Source organism: Meriones unguiculatus, chromosome 17 (assembly GCF_030254825.1).
Source record: "Meriones unguiculatus strain TT.TT164.6M chromosome 17, Bangor_MerUng_6.1, whole genome shotgun sequence".
Taxonomy (NCBI): Eukaryota; Metazoa; Chordata; class Mammalia; order Rodentia; family Muridae; genus Meriones; species Meriones unguiculatus.
The window spans coordinates 54,756,564-54,775,741 of record NC_083364.1 but is presented as its reverse complement, the minus strand read 5'-3'; the positions used below and the strand labels follow the sequence as shown (position 1 = coordinate 54,775,741).

Genomic DNA, 19,178 nt, shown 5'->3' with positions numbered 1-19,178 from the left:
CACGAAAGGAAAGGAATTCAAAGATCCGTGCCTCTGTTTGTATGTGCGCTTGCGCATTCGCGGTTGTGTGTGTGTGTGTGTGTGTGTGTGTGTGTGTGTGTCTAAGAAGCTTCTGCCTGCGCACTCGGACACCCCCATTTCCACTAGCAGGTAGCTGGTTGCTCCCAGTCTTTGGAAGAGAGTTCTGTGTGGCTAGTTGGCATTCCCTGCTGGAGACTGGCTTCGCACAGTGGGCGACCCTGTGATGCACCAAAGGCTATTTAATGCCCTTGCGAGGCGGTTCGGGGACCTGGATTTTATTATGCTGCGGGCATAAGAGTTGTGATCCTGAATTCCTGAGTTAGAGCCACTTAGGGCCCCAACAGCTCCACCCCGGTGTTTTAGAGGAAAATATTCCTTCACGCTTTCCGCCTGAACTGAAAGCGACACGGCTTCCCGATGATATGCCTGGGAGGTGGTTCAAGCTTTAGAAATTGCCAGAGAAGCCTGTCCGTCTGCTGGGTGCCTGGCTTTTGGGAAAGGACCTGGAGGAGTTGGCTTTTAATCTGAGTAACTCTGGATTTTGTTTTGTAACTTAAACCGTCACCTAATTAAAAGTAAATGTGACCCCTCCCCCATTTTTTTTTAAAGGAACATTAGGAAAATCCATATGGCGAAGTATGGTGTGGTCTAGAGTCCTAATTCTCCCCAAGAAGGAGATGGGGGCGGAAGGAGGCGGCGCAGAAATCTCTTCTGCTTTTTGGTGCTGGGATAACCGACTGAATGAAGGTGTGAGCCAGCCAGGGTTAGGGGAACGGAAGAAAGGCGAATTCGGGAAGTAAGGAAGGAGTTTATAACCGGAGAGAATTACCCGCAAACGCGCAGTGGCTGTTTCCGTGAGCTCCCAGGTGGAGAATTTCCACCTATTCCACCCTGTCAGCACTGGTCCAAGAGGACCCAGGGTGAGCTCCTCGCCTGCCCTGAGCTGCCCCAACAACTCTACTGAAGGTGAAGGCGGTACCATCGCCCGGGAGTGAGCCGTGGGCTGAGTTTCCCGGTACAAGGAGACCGCGGTGTGGCCAGGCTGGGGGGGCACAGAGGATGGTCACAGATTATGTGTTTGGGGGGTGGCGCTGGGAACCCTACGGCAGGAGCCACAGTTCACCGCTAATCCAGCCCACGGCATCCGGCTCTCAAACCGGTCCCTTATTGGCGGGCGTGCCCTTGGGAGGCGGAGCCACGGGCAGCCCCGCCCACCCGAGCGCGGGGGGCGAGGGCATCAGGCTCTCCTCCCACCGGGGCCGCCAGCTCCGCGCCGTCTCCGACTCGGTCCTGCAGCGCCTCTAGGCTGCGGATCGGCGCTCCAACCACCTGCTCCGGCGCGCTGCCGCCAAGGAAACCGGGCGGGAGGGAGGAGCGGGAGGAGGAGACAGGCGGCTTACACACGCCCTCCTCCCTCCACTCAGAGCAGCCCGAGCCTGCGGCCGCCGCCACTGCTCCAGCTGCCGCCGCTCCAGCCTGTGCCCGGGCTGCCACCTGAGGAGACCCACCGTCCGGACCCGCGGCGCTGTCCACCCCCGCCGACACCCTTCCAGGGCCCCCGCGAGCCGCGCACGGCGCAACTCTCCTTGCTCTTCTTATCCTCTGCTTTTGCAAGAAGAGAAACTAGTAGAAGGTAGCAAGCAGCCAAAGGGGGAAGAAAAAAATAAAAGAACCGCGTCTACCTTGGCTGACTACTTACTGAAGCGTCTCCTGGAAGAAGAGGGTCGCCCGTCCTGGGAGTAGCAGCCAAAGACACAGAGGGCGGGTGTGGAGGGGGAGGGAGGACTTGCGGGTTCCTCGTGTAGGAAAGTTGCGTGTGGCACAGACCCGACGGCACAGCGCCACAGCCCCCGGGGACCGTGTGTCTGGGAAAAAGCCTCTGCGCCCCCCCACCCGAGTCGGGACACACGAGCGGGCGGGCCCGGTGGGCCCGGGGACGACGCCCCCTCCTGCGGCGTGGACTTTGTCGGTGGCCCCCGAGGAGGAGGAATATGGCACCTGAGGTCTCTCCTTCTTGCCGTCTGGTTTTCTGCCTCCTGATCTCCGCCGCGGTCCTCAGACCAGGTAAGCTGCTGCGGCCTCGGAGGCACCACCCGGCTGTCTCGGTTGTTGCGGACCGGGGGCGGTTCCCTGGGTGGCCTGGGGCTGTGCGCCCTAGCGTGTGGTGAGGAAAGTAAGAAAAGCCCATAAAGGCGCGCGGGGACACAGATTTGTCCCTGGGAACAGTCACCTGTGTCACGCGTTGTAGGCTTGACTGGTCCTGTTCAAGTTTGGGCAGCGAGATCGAGCACTGAGCAAACCTCCAGGAACTTTGCATGAGGCTTAGCTTGAGGCTGCAGAAGCCCCCCAGGCAGGATCTGCTGCACTCTCTCCCCCGAACAGTCCCCCCAGTCTCTGGGTGTCAAAGTCCACGTCACTACATCCAGAGCAATTTCCTTTCGCGGGGGGTTGAGCTGAAATAACTGCCCGTACTTACTTTGTCATGATAAATCCCCTAGTAACTTCCTCTTGGTCATAATGTGAAGACCGCTTAGGGAAGGTAGTGGAAAGGGACGGCTTGGACGATCTTTCAAACAAACAAACAAAAATTAACACTGAAATAACAGCTGCATTGTCTGGTGGGTGGCTAGGGTTGATGGCAGCCGAGTCACGCAGCGTGAACTGGGTTAGCAGCCAGGTTTTGCGAGCCCTGAGAGAGGGATTTCTTGGTCTCCACACCCAGTGATAGCGCCTCAGTTCTCACTTCTACACTGAGTCCTCAAAGAGAACAAACGTCAAAATTCCCACCAACCATAGTATCTTTGGGGGAATCCCTTCTCTCACCCTAGGGGACATCCCTGGCCCTGGCGTCCACCAGCTGGCCTGCTGGCTGACATGCTGTAGTCCTGCCCTGCCCGATATGCGCCCTCAGCCACTCATCCAAGTGGCAGGTACTTTTTCCCTGCGGGGCCGAGAATCTAACCCTTTGAAGTTTTGATTTTTCACCGTTCCATGGGTAGTTGGGGGTTAAACTACTCCCTGTTATTTTGATTTCTGCCTGTTTTTTTTTTTTTCTTTTTTCGCCCCCCCCTTCCCCTTCTTTGGCTTTAAATGAAAGGGGGGTGGGAAGGACTCACTTTCTTTACGCGTCTTTACATTCTGTACACTCCTTCAGTTGTTGGCGAGGTGAAGCCACAGAGGAGGGTTCAAAGGCTCAGAATCCTTCCCAGGAAGGAAAGGGAAGTACCATGGCTGGCGACAGGAGCCTGAGATTCTCAGGGTTTGGGAGCCACTGCTGGGGGTGGAGGATGAGGGGTTGGGGGAGGGGATGTCAGAGGCGGGGAAGGTTGCCTTCTGGATATCTCTACATCAAAGTTGCATTTCTGGGTGAGGTAATGAACTCACTGTTTGTGAGGCTGGGGAAAAAAAAAAATCAGTGACCAATCTCAGGCTCTTGGGCGGGGATCCTAAAGCCTCAGTAGAACCGGATTTAAGGCAGATAGGGCAGAGTGAAAACACTCGGGAAGCGAGCACTGGGCACTGTGTAGTCTCACTTTTTCTGGATCCTAGTGCAGGATGGGGGAAGGGCACCTTGGAACAGAGGGTGTCAAGTAGGGAGCTTGAGGGCCAGTTTGTGAAATGTGGAAATACACACGCCCATCGCTGGGGTTGGTTTTAACCCTCTCACACCTGTCATCTATGTTCCCACCCCCGGACTGCAGCTCACAGCAGTTAACCTTTTCATGCGGTTTCGCTGGAATTTATTTTCAGTTGGCCCCATCGAAAAACAGGTTTTTCTTCACTCAGAACTGCCAAGAGGGGAGAGGTTCCGCTTTCAGACCTGATGGCGATTCTTTCCGCACCACAGGCTCGGGTCCAAGCCACTAGCTGCGCGCTCTCCCGCTGGAGCGCGCCTGCTGGTCCAGGGTCGCAAGCAACAAACCTTCAAATTTGCTTTTTTTTCCCCCCCTGAATGATAGCGCAAACTTCTCCGTGGAATAGCAGTGTGCTCTCAATGGAAAGATTATAGTTCTAAAGGCACAGTGACTCCTGTAAGCCAAGACTGAAAGTGCGCCTCCTGCAGCGTCCTCTGCAGAACCAAGCCTTGAAATTGAGAGTGGGGGATTGCCTAGCTTCATCGATGGGGCTCATTTTCCATGACAGTTTTAACAGTCTCTGTCAGGTGCCAGAGGACAGATGTTGCTCCTGCAGTTTTTTTGACTTTTTGCCCTTACAGTAGGCTCTCATGGATTTAGGCCTCTTGTATAACCTGTTTTGAAGAAAGAGGGAGTCAAGACTTTAACCAAGAAATTCTGCATGTGATCAAGGCAATGAACTGTGTGCTCAGCATCCTAGGTGGCAAACATCTCATTATTCTCGTAGAAAGAGCGTCAGCCTGTGGTGACATTTTGTACTGCTTTAAAGAAACCTTTCCTTGGTTATTTGCAAGGAGGTGTGGCCTTACAGTTAACTGTTTCTTCACTTGAGCCCTCTGAGCACAGAGCTTCCTGTGATTTTTTTTTTCATTTCTCAGATTACCAGGTTCACTCTAAGACTTAAGGATACTTGACAGTGTTCTCAGTTGAGTACCAACCATGTTCATTAGTTTATCTCCACGGAGCTGAGTGGGGGGAAGCAGTTACACAAATCCCATCCCTTTCAGATTACTCACATGGGATTGTTAAAATTTATTAATTTTACAACTGTAAACTGCTTCGTAGCCACTATAGGTTGCTGTGTGCTTGCTTTATTTAATTCAGTAGCAGTTTGCAATGTAATGGAGTGCAGCTCACAGCAAATTGCTTTTGGAAAAGGCTTGGCTCAGGACCTAGGTCTACATTCTTGAACAAGACAAGAAACCTTTTGGGTTTTCAAAGAAAAAATAAAGCAAGGGGGAACCACAAATCTACATGAATCTATTCCTTTCTTTGAGATTTCCACCAGCTCAGACAATGTTTCTAGTATTAAGATAAGCATATTTGGCCTGGCAGGTTCATTTTCCAATAATATGTTTCTTATACTCTCGTCCTAGGAAGAATTCATATGAACTGCATTGCTAGAAAGATCTCAGTGTATGCCAATTGCTAACTCTCTCTCTACTTTTATAAATTCATGAGAATGTGCTGGGCTTATTCTTCTAGGCCCAATTAGAGCAATTAAGACACAGTGTGACAAGGGGGAATTAGTCTCCCATTCACCTAGGAGTGGCAGAGGTTTTAGATCTTAGAAAACTCTGGGAAAGATACCTGATAGTACAGCCATCCGCCTCACTCTTAACTGCATGTGTCGTAGAACTAGGCCTAAACACTGGCTGGTGCTAAAAATGCTCACGTAACAAAACTTGTTCTATTCACCCTACACAAGCTCGTATGATACAGGGAATAGGACATACTGAAACCTTTCATGCCATTTTAAAAGCGATAGAAATCCCAACGACTTACGCATTGCTAGTTCCCAACATTTCTGACATTTTAGGATATTCGGGCTCACCATTTTTGTGATAGCAATTCATATGTGAACACATGATTGCTCTCTACTTGTTATGAAGTAGGCAGGCAGCAAGAGCTCACTCAGTAGTCTTAAAAACTATTTATATTGAAGTGGATATTCCGAAGTTCAGCTTCTTACTTGTGCCATCTAAGAAATCTGTGACCTTCAGAGCTATTGTGCTGCCCCTGTTTGTTTCCCATCTGTAAAATCTTCCTATTATGTAATTCGTGGTTCTGATGGTAGTGAGATTAACCATTCCCTAGAACTGCATTTTGGAAATATTTAACTGTAAGTGTGTTATATTAAAACTTTAAATATTGTTAACAAAACAGTTTTAATCTATTCCACATCATTATTTTATTTTATTATTTTACCAAAAGGGGGCAAAGTGTATATTTCTTTTTTTCCTTAGTACTTTTTAAAAATAGCATGAATTCTCAGAGCATTAAACTGAGATCTTACTGAAAATGAAAGCTATCTGAGTTGTCAGCATTTTTTTGGTGTGTAATGGCTATATTTTTAGATAGTATTTTGAATACTTTGTGATCATCGCACCTTATAGTTCAGACACACCTGTTTCTATTCTGACCATTTATTTAGTGTCAAACATCATCAAAGAGTTCTATAACTCAAGTAGGTACATGCCATTTATATCCAGAAGTATGGAAGAGAACCACATAGGTGTCCCATGATAAGAGTAATAGCATATCTGTGCCTTTGTATGGAAAAATTGACTTAAGGCTTTCAAAGTGTTAATTTTCCTCTTTGTTGTTAAATTTTCACACAGTTCCATCCCACTGCTGGCATACTATTTTTGTGACGTATACAGAATTACATCATTCACTGAAATAGCAAAAACTACCAAGAATATTTTCTTGAGAATGATGATAATTTAATCTTTGTTTGATTATTACTATCATATTTCAAGATCATTTTATTTTAAAAAGACTGAAAATGTGTCAGTTTTTACTTTTATTTACTTTCTTATTTCCATATGGAGAACAAAGTGAAATTTAAATACATATATATGTATATATATATACATATACATATATATATTCTGTGTTTAAGAATAGTATATGCTATTTGACCAAGTTGTAGCCCACAGTTATTCAAGTATTCTTATTTTATGTAAACCGTTACATATTTCTAGAGTTATATTTTCATTCAGGCAATTATCTGTTTAAATGACAACACTCACATTCTTTGTGTTGAAAGGAGTAGCACACATTTCAGCAAGAACTGGTTCCAAAATGCTGTGATATTCAGTAATTGTTTTATGGTAACCTATTATCATTGCCCATTATTGTAGTGTATGTTCCAAGAATGAAATTAGCTTTTAATGCTTCTTCTTATTTATCTAGTCAGTTCTCAATTACCCATTGCATCGAAGGGGAAATCAGAGTTGCAGGCAGTGCATAACAGCCCTAATGAAAGGATTATTTAATGCGACTTTAAGTTGAGGTACTTAATGAGCTTGCCTGTATCTGGGCTTCTAAAGATGGATTGTATTTAAAAATAACGAAACCAAACGATGTGGGGAAGAGATGATTTACAAATGAGCTGTCTAACTTGTGCCACTGGTTTCTCCTCTCTCCTCTGTCTTCTGCCTCTTCAAAAAGAGATGTGAAGTCTTGGTCAAAGTAAGACCACGAGACTAAAAACATCTTTAGATGCAATCAAGGTTTATAGACTTTTCATGTGGTAGAAATGTCATAGACTCATGACAGCTTCAAGAAAAACATCCTCTTGCCACACTGTTTCATGCTGTCTTCAAATGTGTCCAATCATACATCAATCACTTAAGTGGACAAAGTCACACTGTCCAGATTGGGTAAAATTTTGCCTTCCCTGAGTGGCCACTTTCTTAGATGTTTGTTCTGTTATGTTATATGGTTTCCTGTTAATAAAGAAGTAGTTCATTTTTCTTGATATAAGTTGGTTTGGCAACTTGGTAGATTGACTCACCAAAGGTTATTTACATACCTGCTTTTAATTTAAAACAAAAAAAGAAACAGTAGTACATTTATTGGATTTCAAGGTCATTGCAAACAGTGGCAACCAGTGATACAAAATTTATAAACAGCATAAGAAACTTAAATTAAAGGAAATTTATTATTAGTTTATTGTGACAATACCAACAGAGAAGTTATCTACATTTGTTTTTTAAGACATTAACTGGCAGTCCAATTCAACATCTGAGGGACATAAATCCCAAAGTGGACATACACCCACTCCACAAATTGGTGTAAAAATACTTTACTTCAGTGCTAAGAACCAAACTAAGGGCTTTTTTATGGTGTGTTCAAGCACTGTACCGCTAAGCTATGCCTGTCTGATAGAAGTAGATTTTACCCTATTCGGTGGGAGTATGTAGCTCTCAGGACTCTAGGCCCTCTCATTACAGCTATTCATACTTACATGCACCTTTACATAAAATCAGCATTGTGACGACCATACTATGTTTTGACATTTCCCTTCCCCATTGCTTATCCTTCCTGTGACTTTGCCCCATTCTACTAAAATATGGATTTCTTGTCTCTGATTTGATCGTGAATTTTTACACGTGTTATATTCTATGGGTCCTTCAACGCTACAAAGCGTGTGGCACCTGCAAGCTGCTGAGCTGCTTTTTTGCTTCTTTGCATGAAATCCATATACAGACATTTATATGCCACATCACTTCCCACTCATGAGCTGACAAATTTCTCTTCCTAAAGAACTAGAAATTGAGGGTGTAACATTGCTCCCTTAGAATTAAACTAGAAAATAAACTAGAAGAGTTGTCTGAGGGAGAATAAGGAAACCATGAAAGCAGAAAACGCCCTGGAAACACGGCCGACCAGCATTCTCCAGGTAGCACCTGTTACACACCTAGAGTACGCTTTTTGACCTTTTTCAGTTTTTTTGTAGTTAATGTTTAATTACTGTTCAGTGTTACTGTGATTAATAATGCATTACTGCTAGGGTGAGCATGCCTCCTGGTGTAACCAAGGCAGGATGGACATACAGTATGTTTGGGGTTCTACTGGGTATGCTTTTGATTGATTGGTTGATTGATATTTAAGGTCAAGTGTCTCAGATTTTATCTCACTTGTTCTTACCATATTACATTAGCATGTGGACTGTTAGAAAAGATCCACTCATTAGTGTTGTGTCTATGTTTCCTTATTTGTGCTCCTGGGAGTCAAACCTCAGGCCCTATTCATGCCAGGCAAGTGGTGGAACACTCAAATTCAGTCAGCTCCTTTTGACTTCCAGAGTGAAGTTTCAATAATAAGTCATGTGGCCCATATGTTCCATTTTGGATGTTGAGTATCCTCAAGAGGACTGTGCTTAAAAGGCTTTGTCCCCTGGGTGGCAGTACTGGTAGGTGACGGTATTTTGGAAAAGGAGCCCTAGTATGAGGCCCTTAAAAATTACTGAAGGCACAAATTTTGAGCAGCTCTCTGGCCCAAGCTGTCCTCCTCCTTTTTTTTTTTTTTTTTTTTCTCTCTGGCCCATGGTGTAGGCAGTTTGTCCTGTGATATCATCCTGCCAGGAAATACTGTGTCACCACAGGCCCAAAACGAAAGTGCCAATGGAATTCTGACTGGAACCTTTTTCTCTTTGTAAGTTAGTTACTTCAAGTATTTCATTACAGTAACAGAAACTGACTAACAAAGCACAATTATTACTAACTCCTATATCTATGTGTTTATCTTATGGAACTTAACTATTAAAAAATACATTCCTCATCTTGAAAAAGTCTATATTCCTAACATTTTAGAGTTTAAATGCCAGTTATTGTGAAATATCACCAAGGGATATAATCTTGTTTCTTGTTGCATACAAGAAAGACAGAGTTATACCTTTGTTTTGTAATGAGCTTGCTTGCCTAGCTATGTAGTCAAAGGGGCAAAATATAAGTGTGTGTGTGTGTGACAAAGAGAGAGCTATTTGCCAGTTTTCCCTTAAAAATAATCTCTTACTTTTAAAATCTTAACCTGTAGAATAAGAATATTCAAAGTTTTAGGTGGGAAAAAGAGAGGAGAGACAGAGACCAAGACCCATGCTTTGTCATGTCAAAGGCATACACAGATTAGTTTGGGGCCTGTAAAGAAAGAATTCATTAGTAGGCGAAGGTTACATTGTTGGTCAATCCTAATTTAAAACTCAAATCACTACTCGATATACATAATACTCAGGTACGCAGAGCAAAGTGCCGTACTTTGGGGAGAGGACATGGAGAAATCATTGAGCAGCTAAAAGGTCATCCTGCCAGCACTGTGTTCTCTGAGGAGAAGCTTGAATGAAGCCTGTAAATAGAGCTATGACGGTTGCTGAGTGCTGCAAAAACTAAAAAAAAAAAAAAAAGAACAGTTTACATGACAGCAGCTGGGTCTGGTTGGGGTTAGTATAAACTTGGAAAAGATTCAGAAGTGATATCTGAAGGAAGCACGGAGCAGGAACCAAGCAAAAACTGTAGGTTAAGAGAGTAGGAGGGAAGTGGAGACTTGGGGAAGAATGCAGCTCAGACTTCCAGACAGAAGGGGAGTGGACCTGCTTCTTTTCAGTGAAACTGAACAAGCTCTCTTGATGTTGTTTAATAACTCCCACAACCTGCTAATTTGCTTGCCACTGTGAGGCTCAGAAAGTCTGTTTTACTCAAGAACTCACACAGTGGCAGACATTTGCACATACGCTTCCCTCCTTTAGGAGGAGTGAGGACTCATTATATCTACACTTTTACACGTTCCCCCTTTTCTTTATCAACACAGTTCAGAGATTAAGTAAGTGTGTTGGATCAGCACATTTGTTCCACTCACCTAAAACCAAAACTATGCATTTTGTTCTATTGTGACACTGTCATGAACATTTTGCCATTCTTGGAAGTGTAGCAATTTCCCATATTTCCTTATTGTAAGTAGAGCAATGAACATCCTAACAGATGCTGTTTTCCGTATGAACAATTATGTTGAAAGTGCAATTGCTGAGTTAAATAATACAGTTATTTAAAGAGAAATTCTAAAATCATACTTCAAAGATCATGCTCCTTCGGTAATTGGGCTGTTGCCAAATTTTTAACAAACACAAGTAATTTCATATATTCAAAGCATATTGGGAAAATAAGGTTGTAAGAGTTATGGACATACATAAGCTGTGTACATATAGAGAGCAGAAGCTACAAATATATTGCTGCCTAACTTGATTTTACATAGACGGAGCCAAAATTGATGAAGGGAACTCCAATTCATATGACTTTTTAAAATCATTGTTCTTTACATCTAATGTGGCACATAACTTCTTGAGCACCTAGATTTTCAAACACAAGCCAAAGTAGGGAGCAACATTTTCTTCTATCCATAACTGTTGAATCAGCCTTTCTGGCCTGAAAGGAGATTCAGTGGAAGCCAAGTGTGTGTGTTAAGAGAATTTGACACTGATTTTCCTTACACAAGTGGTTTCCAAATATTTGTGATCATTCACTGTAGGTACAACAGGCACTGCGGGTGGGCTAATGAATGCCATTCACAAAGCCCATACAGGGGATCTTACTGGGCAATCTTCAGGTATTTTTAAGTAAACCATGTTTTGAACTTTTCTCTCAAGGTCTGTAAAGAATTGTGAACAATTTTGCGGATCAAGGTCATCATTGGTTACTGTTCAAGCTGAACAAAAGCATTCTTTACAAACACTAGAGAGGTTAATATTATTAAATGCGTTCCACCTTGTGATTTTTGGACCTATGAAGGAACATGGGAGTGAAATATACTTCATGGTTACTTTTATAGAGAATCTATATATAAGAGATAGCAATCTATACACAGAAAGTTTCCACTGAGAACTTACTGAAGTAAAGATTTTAAAATCAAAGCAAGAAATATTCACAGTTAAGTTAAAATGTCGTTTCAGATTTTTTTTCTGTTATGCTTTTATATTACATCGAATTATTTGATGTGTTTGTGTGTGTGTTTCTGTGTATGTGTGCATGTGTATGTGTGTGGTGGAACATGTATGGATGTGTGTCCTGGGAATTAAAATCAGATCATTAGGCTTGGCATCAAGCACCTTTACCACCTGAGCCACCTCACTGGTCCCACAATTAATTGTAAATGTTCAAATGTGTGGCAGTGTACTTTATTCTGAAAGCATTTCCTCTATGTACTGAAAGGGATGAATATTTTTAAAAAATGGATGTTTTGGGTACTTATAGAGATAATTTATATATAATATATAAAATAGGAATTGAAAGTTGTTCTCCTTTATTACTTGGGTTTAATAGCCATTTCTACAACTAATATGCATTTTAATACTCAATTTAGATAATAGTTTTTTGTATTACAAATTACCAGAGGAAATTGCCACAGGTAGTAGATAAGAAAGGTATAACCATGAAGAAGGAGTTTAATTCTATAGGAAAAAAAATAATGCATGTCTTTATAATAATCTATGGTAAATATTAAGTTAGAATATATTTACCTGACTATTAGAAAATATATTTTTCTAATTTTCTAGACTTTCGAAAGGAAATGGTCTACACTCAATCTGTGTGCCTTATTTTCTCTAAATTTCTCCTAATTTACACAGCTACAGCTGTATTTTTGCTCCTATTTGTTTGTTTACTTTGTAGTTGGGTTTCAGTGAAAGATATATACTTTGTTTTGGGTATGAAATGTAGTTTTTTTGTCACCTCTGAAATCTTAACTTTTAATGGAATTCTGTAAACCAAGTGCTCATTTCACTGTGTCTTCCATTACAGGGTAGAATTTCAGAATGTGTCCTCTGCACCAAACTGTGCTGTGAAACCTATGTCCCTATTCTTTACTGTCCCAACTGAGTGAGTGGACTGGTTGCTTCACCCCACCTCAGAAACAGCCTACTCCCTGAGGATAATGTGTCTCTTGACCTGAGAGCCACAGTAGAGTAGTTGGGCATGATGGCCAAATATTACTACCTATAAAGCTCCTTCAGTCCTGTGGCTGAAGTGAAAGCTCTTCATAAATGTGAATATTATTCATATGTTTTATCTTTAAACTTTTCCGTCCACATATAATTGATATGGTCCCATTGGTACAGAGAAGAGAAGCCACAGATTCTTCAAAATATGAAACTAACATCTCTAGTGTCTCTCCACTACATCCTTTTCCGTACAATAAATGAAATACGAATGTAACTTTTTGGTATCACTTATTTGGCCAGAACCTTGAGTATATTCACTATAGACAAGTCATGTACAAACTCCAAGACTATTCTTTAATAACAATCATACATTATAATATAGTTCATCATATACACTGTGATACAGTTCTTATTTGATAATGAACTATTGTATTGCAAACCTGGTGCAATATCTTTGTATGTAAAATGAAAGCTACAAACAAGACACATTGCCTATTGTCCCCAGTGTCTGAGAGCAACTGGTTAGGTCATAGATGTGTAAGTAAGAGATCAAATGTGTGTGTGTTTACGTAGCTTCTGTAGATTAACGTGGAGTCCAGAGATATCAATGAAACGAAAGAAAACAAACATGGTGAGACTTCTCCTGAATGTCATTCCAACCTCCCTTTAATCAAATCCTCTTCTGCTATGAATCAAATCTTGTAGCTGCCTGCTTATAAAACACCCATGGCTCTTCTGTGCAGTCAGGGTAAAGATGAGCCTTTGGCCTAGCACTTATGGCTCTTAAGACTTTCTTACACAGCCTTTCTTGAAGTTCATGTTGGAGCTATACCTTTAAATAAATCATGTCCTTTCAATTCTCCGAGGTGCTTACACACATCCCTGGCCTCTTATGCTGCAACACTCTCTCCTCCCATCCTCGCACACACCCTCCTTTAGCTGAAAGAGTTTTGTTTCCATCCTTAGGAATGCTGGTAAAATGCTTTCCTCCAAGGAGTCTTCCCAGATCTCCCCAAAGTTCCTGTCCTGTGATGCTCCAAAACTCATTATGTTGTTTCCTGTTGCCTATTTATTCTTGGTTCTCTTTGTCCAAGAGTCTTCCTGTTCCCGGAGACAGGGACTGTTATGTCATAATCTTTCTCTATTCTGTATATTTTGTATATATTTCCCCAGTACCTGTACCACTGAATGACTGAATTAGTCAAAAGCTCAGTTTTTGAGGAGACATATTTTATGTCTGCATTTATTTATGTAGAGGAGAAATCATGTATCATTGCAGACACAGAGTCCATAGAACAGGGAGCAGGAATCAATTTTCTTTTTCCATCATGTCAGTCCTCAACATGCAATTTTGATCATCGGGCCTTGGTGGCACATTCCTTTAACACCTGAGCCATCTCACTGCCCAAGAAATATGTTTCAAATAACAACTAATATTCTCATCTTAAAAAAATAACTGTAAATGAAACATACTTTCAATGTCTCTTAGAAATTTGGGAAATTAAAGAAAAATTCTTTTAAAACTTATGTATGACTTCACTCCCAGGACTTGGGAGACAGAGGCAGGCAGATCTCTAACACTTCAAAGCCAACCTGGTGTACAGGAGATTTCCAGGACAGCCAGTGCTACAGAGTGAGACCCTGTCTCAAACAAATAATTAATAAATTAAAACAAAAGGAAAAATCATTGTCCTACTCTATGATATATGAATAAAGCATTAAAAACAAATGGAACATTGCCCAATTGTTTTCAGGTATCAATCCAGATTAACATAAAATTAAAAACTTAGATAACTAGAAAAAACTCTTGGAAAACTTCCTTCTGTTTTGCAGACTGTATGTATTAATACGGGATTATCTATGCCTATAGTTTTCTGAAAATAGGCAACTATATTTCTATTTCTGATTAGTAGCACATGCTTAGAGTTGACAATAAACACTTGACATTACTTTCATTTTTCTATTTCTTAAAGTTTCCATTTATACTTTCTGTTGTGTGTGTGTGAGAGAGAGAGCATGCACGTGTGTGTGTAGGAATGCACATGTGTACATCTGCACACAAGTGTGGCTCCCTGTGAGGACAACTTGCCGGAGTCAGAGATTTTGTGAGCAAGTTAACCAGTCACATAGGTGCATGAAGTACATTTACCGTTAATGCTTATTAAAGACAGTACAATAAAATATAATTTGGGAAAAAAATCTGATGCTATATTTTGCAAATGAATTTTAATGAGGACTAGTCAACAAACCATGAGAAAACACACAAGTCTGGCCTGGTTAATGCCTATAGTCTTAGCACAGGAGAGGCTGAAGAAAAAGAACTGGTTCAAGGCCTGTCTGGAATGAGCAGTGAGATCTTATCTTTACAAAAAGATGAAATTTGACATTTACTGAAAAAAATAAAATAAAATAAACCCTTGGGTTTGGAAGGATATCTCAGTGGGCAAAAGCTGCTGCCACCAAGCCTCCCTGGTTAGGACAGCTGCCTTTGTCTGCTCTGAGTTACCTGTACAGGTAGTCAGTGGCTCAGGCAGTCCTCAACACCAGTTTAGCAGAGGCTGGGGTCTGTGAGCAGACTCCATTTCTTGGATTTATTTATAAATAGAACTTAATTAAACAAAATCTCAAAAGCTAAGGACATTATTCCTCACACTGAGTTTTTGTCTGGCTTTTTATTCTCTCTCTCTGCACGCTGTATTCTTACCTCTTTCCTCTATTTCCCATGATTCCTATCACTAGCCTTTAGACCTTGCTTGCTCACAGACCTATCATCCCAGAACAAACAACTGTCTTTGTTTCATTTTGAATGGTGGATTTTCCTGTTAAAGCTCAAGGGCGTCATGTAAACTTAAGTTATATTTCCCAATTATCAAGCCAGGGACATCTGTGAGCACACTTGTAGGCACAGTTACACAGAAGAGAGAGGTAAAAACTGATACTTATCTACTCTTTGTCAGGCTCTGCATCTCCAGTTCAGAATGCTTTCATCCTTTAACTCCAATGGCAAATCACCCAGTCAACATCATTTTTTTTCCAAGCTTCATACTGACTGTAAAGTCATATTAATTAATGATAGATCAAGCCAATAAAGTGTTTATTTTCCACTTATATTCACCATAGTTCAGTTTCTACATACAAGTTTGGTGATTTTTCTATGAATAGATAGAGTAACTTGGGAATAATTTTGCTTTCCACAGTGCTAGGTGGTAGTCACTCAGGCTGTTTCCAGATGAGGTTATTACAGGAATGTCAGACAGAAATAAAAATAAAATAAAAAATATCTTCTGCCTACAAAAAGAATGACAGAAAGAAACCTTCAAACAAAATCCAAACATTTGAAATGTAAGGTCATCTTTTGTTTATTTTTTTCTTTCTTGTTTATTTTGCCTTCTGAAAATATTGCCCAATCTATTAGCTTTTTCTCTTTAGATGTTTCAGGATACTGAATCTACCAGAGACTTAACTGCAGACCTACTGTGCATATTCATGAACCACAGATCTGTATTATTAAATAAAGTTCTTTTTCACAAAAATAAGATAAAAAGAAACTGAGAAAGGTGACCTCATGCAAACAGTCCATGTACATCATTACAGTGATTTAACTAGAGAGCATGTAACGTGAATGTTGGTTTACCACTGCTGAGTTTGTAACAGGTCCAGATCATAGCTGTTCACTGGCTACTCAGTGATTGATGATACAGTGACATGGAAGATTGGAGAAGGAACAGAAGACTCGGCTTCAGTTCCATGCATTAGTTGGGTTAGTTACTGTGTATTTTGCTTCCCTAAGTATTCACTTCTTCAATGGTGACAGACTGTTGGCTCTCTTCCGTGATAATTGTGTGATTTTGCTCTACTGCCGTAAAAAATTAATCGCTTTGTCGTCTTTGTTCAATATTATTTGAGTTTTATTTATGCATTATGAAGCACTAACCACAAAAGCTTTACAGATTGCGATTCCAAGTGATGGGGGATCATAAACAAAATAATTAAAATGTTGAAATAAAAAATATGATACAAGCAGAGAGTGAAATTGGGTTAGACAAGGGGCAGTGTAAGCTCTTCCCTATCCCGTACTAAAACTGTGTTTCTTTTATGATTTACCATTTTTCTGTTTAAGACAGGGTTTTCTGTGTAGCCCAGACAGGCCTGGGCGATCCTCTTGCATAGACTTCTCAGAGTTGGAATTAGTAACATGTGCCACTACATCTAGCTAAAAAAATATCATAAGACTTTAGTATAATGCTGTATCAAGTTCTTCACAATTTAAATAAAGCTGTATAGAAATTGGAGTTGGGCTGCAGAGAAAAAAATCAAATAATTGAACATATAGAATACATGTCTGTAAAGAAGGAGGTCTTGAGAAGGAAAGGGAAAAATAAATGGCTACTAACAGATAAGAAATGTCATTTGATACTTCTCAAAGAAAGAGCAGACACCACTATTTCTTAAAATATTGCAAAATTTGATGCCCACTTTTCTGTCCGCAACATTTCATATATTAGCATTCTCTGGATAGCCATTTTTCTGATTATTTTTCAGCATAAAAATTTATATGAAAGGAGAACTTTGTTGATAAATTTAGTGACAAGAGCCTTGTTTTCCTTATCCATAAAGTAGTAAGAATAGCAGGTTACAATTTCTAATTCTGCAGATTTTTTTTCGATTTTTGAGCTATTGAACCTAAAGGTTCGTGAAACCATGCATTTTTTTTTACTTGTTCTGTTTAGTCGTAGAGGGGGTTCATTTCTGACTTAATACTTAGATTCCAAATGGTTTTCATCATACCCTGTGAATCTCTAACTCTTGGAGATTTAGACTCAAGAGGCTTCATGGTCAAACATTTTCTAAAGAAAAAGATAAAGAAGGCGTGGAGTTAGGTGGGCGGGGGATGGGCAGAGGTTCTGGGAAGAATTGGGGAAAGAGAAACAGAGATCAGAGTATATTGTATGAAAAAATATTTTCAATAAAAATAAGATCTACATAGTATGAATGAAATGACTCTATTAAAAGAAAAAGAAAGAAAAAGCATTTAAAACAAGTTTTACGTGATTTGGCAGGCCCCATGCTGTCTCTAAGCCTATTTCATTACCTGCACAGAGAAAAGAATAATAGTAATTACTGGAGACATTTGTTGAAAGAAGGAGGTGAGATAATGTTTAGAAAGTGATTAGCAAAGTGAAGGGGAGTAGGACAAGCCTGGGAATGCTGGCTATTGTTGTTTTTACTTCCATTGTTATTAACATCTTCGGGAGAATGTTTTGGTATAATAGGCTTTCTAAAGAGGTTAGGCATTCAGTGTACTGAACCTTAACAGAAAGAGAGAAGATCCACACAAAGTAGAAAACTGTATTGTTGTAATTATGTTTCTCTTTATTTACTAAAATATAAAAAGTAAGAAAAACAGAGTGGCAGAATTATGTGCGTGTGTTTGGTGATACCAAAGAGTGGAGTACATTCATACACAAATCATTGGCTTGTACATATCCACCCCCGCCAGGCACAAAACAGTTATGTCTATCTCTGAAAAGGGCGCCTAGGAAAGTCATTATCATTTTTAACTCTAAAATCTTTTATATGACTGTGACTTTTAAAATTATTTTTCATTAAATAAACTAAAAATATCAAAATTATTGTAAAGGTGCTTCCACTGAAACTATAGACATCAATATTGTCTCTAATACTAATATACTTATTTTGAATTAAAAAAAAACAGAACACAAGTAGATATGATTATTTAAAGATTTTGGTGACCATCATACACATATTTGTTTGTTGCTTGCTTTTCCTTCCTTTCGTAGGACATGTGCAAGCGTTCTGACTTATAATAAACTTAAAGAAAGAACTGAAGTGAATCTCCATTTTCATTGGTATTTTAAAAATCAGTCATATAAAATGAAGCTGCTTAGATTACTTTTATTTGGTTAAGTGATTGGTGGATAAAAATTTAGGTGAAAAGAATATCACCAAACTGTGGACAGCAAAGAATTGATTCTTTAATGTAAGAAGGTCCCATAGGTTCTGGGACACGGAGCACTTGAAAAGAGTATGTGGAAAACCTGGGCTTTAAGCTTTGTGTCGGTGATTTCTGAGGCTAGTGTCAGATTGGGCTTAATGGAGTGGGTTATTTTACATGTGTTTGTCACACTATTCCTGGAAAAACTTTCCCTTAATTCATGAAATATTAATAATTAAACATTGACCAAGTTAATTGGTAAATGGCATATGCTTACACCCTACAATGCTCAAATAAACTGAGTTCTGATAATTCCCGACGTAAGTAAATTTGCTTAGCACTGTTTAATCTTGTGTCTAACTTAAAATATCCTGAAAGCCAGTGTTTGAGAGACACTATTTGCCGGGAACTATGTTATATAACAACATATAGTGTCCAAGTTCAGAGATGTTTGGTTCTCAGTGTCTTCCAGGACTATATTTCTGTATTATAAATAAAAACACACAGAAAAATCGTAACAATTAAAATTAAAGAAACCTACTCTTCATTTTCATTAGAAGCATCTAAGATTGTTGCATGGCTTTTAATTTAGATTATACAAGTCCTAATCATAAGCTCATTAAAATATAGACAATCAATAATTTGGGGAAATATTTATTATTATTATTGTTATATTTCTCTCCTCAGTAAAATATCTTGCCACCATCCTAAGTGAAGCTTAGAGGTTTTCAAGAATACACCTCACCACATAGGCAATAGAAAAGTTGTATTGTCAAACAATTTTCATCAATCATACCCCACTTCAAAGAATAGTTATTTATACTACAAAATATTTCTACTATACCAGCTT

General features: G+C 40.3%; 1 protein-coding gene across 3 annotated transcripts in view; it reads left to right on the top strand.

The window, feature by feature from the left end:
* Positions 1-1,302: 1,302 nt before the first annotated feature.
* The window catches only part of Alcam (activated leukocyte cell adhesion molecule), a 197,972-nt gene continuing 180,096 nt past the window's right edge, over positions 1,303-19,178 (top strand). The window contains exon 1 of one of the 3 annotated variants that reach the window (XM_060370541.1): positions 1,303-2,085. In XM_060370541.1, coding sequence (XP_060226524.1) covers positions 2,013-2,085 — 73 coding nt within the window. In that variant the 5' untranslated portion in view covers positions 1,303-2,012. The remainder of the gene's footprint in view (positions 2,086-19,178) is intronic. The other 2 variants (XM_021656062.2, XM_021656061.2) reach the window with 2 other exon arrangements.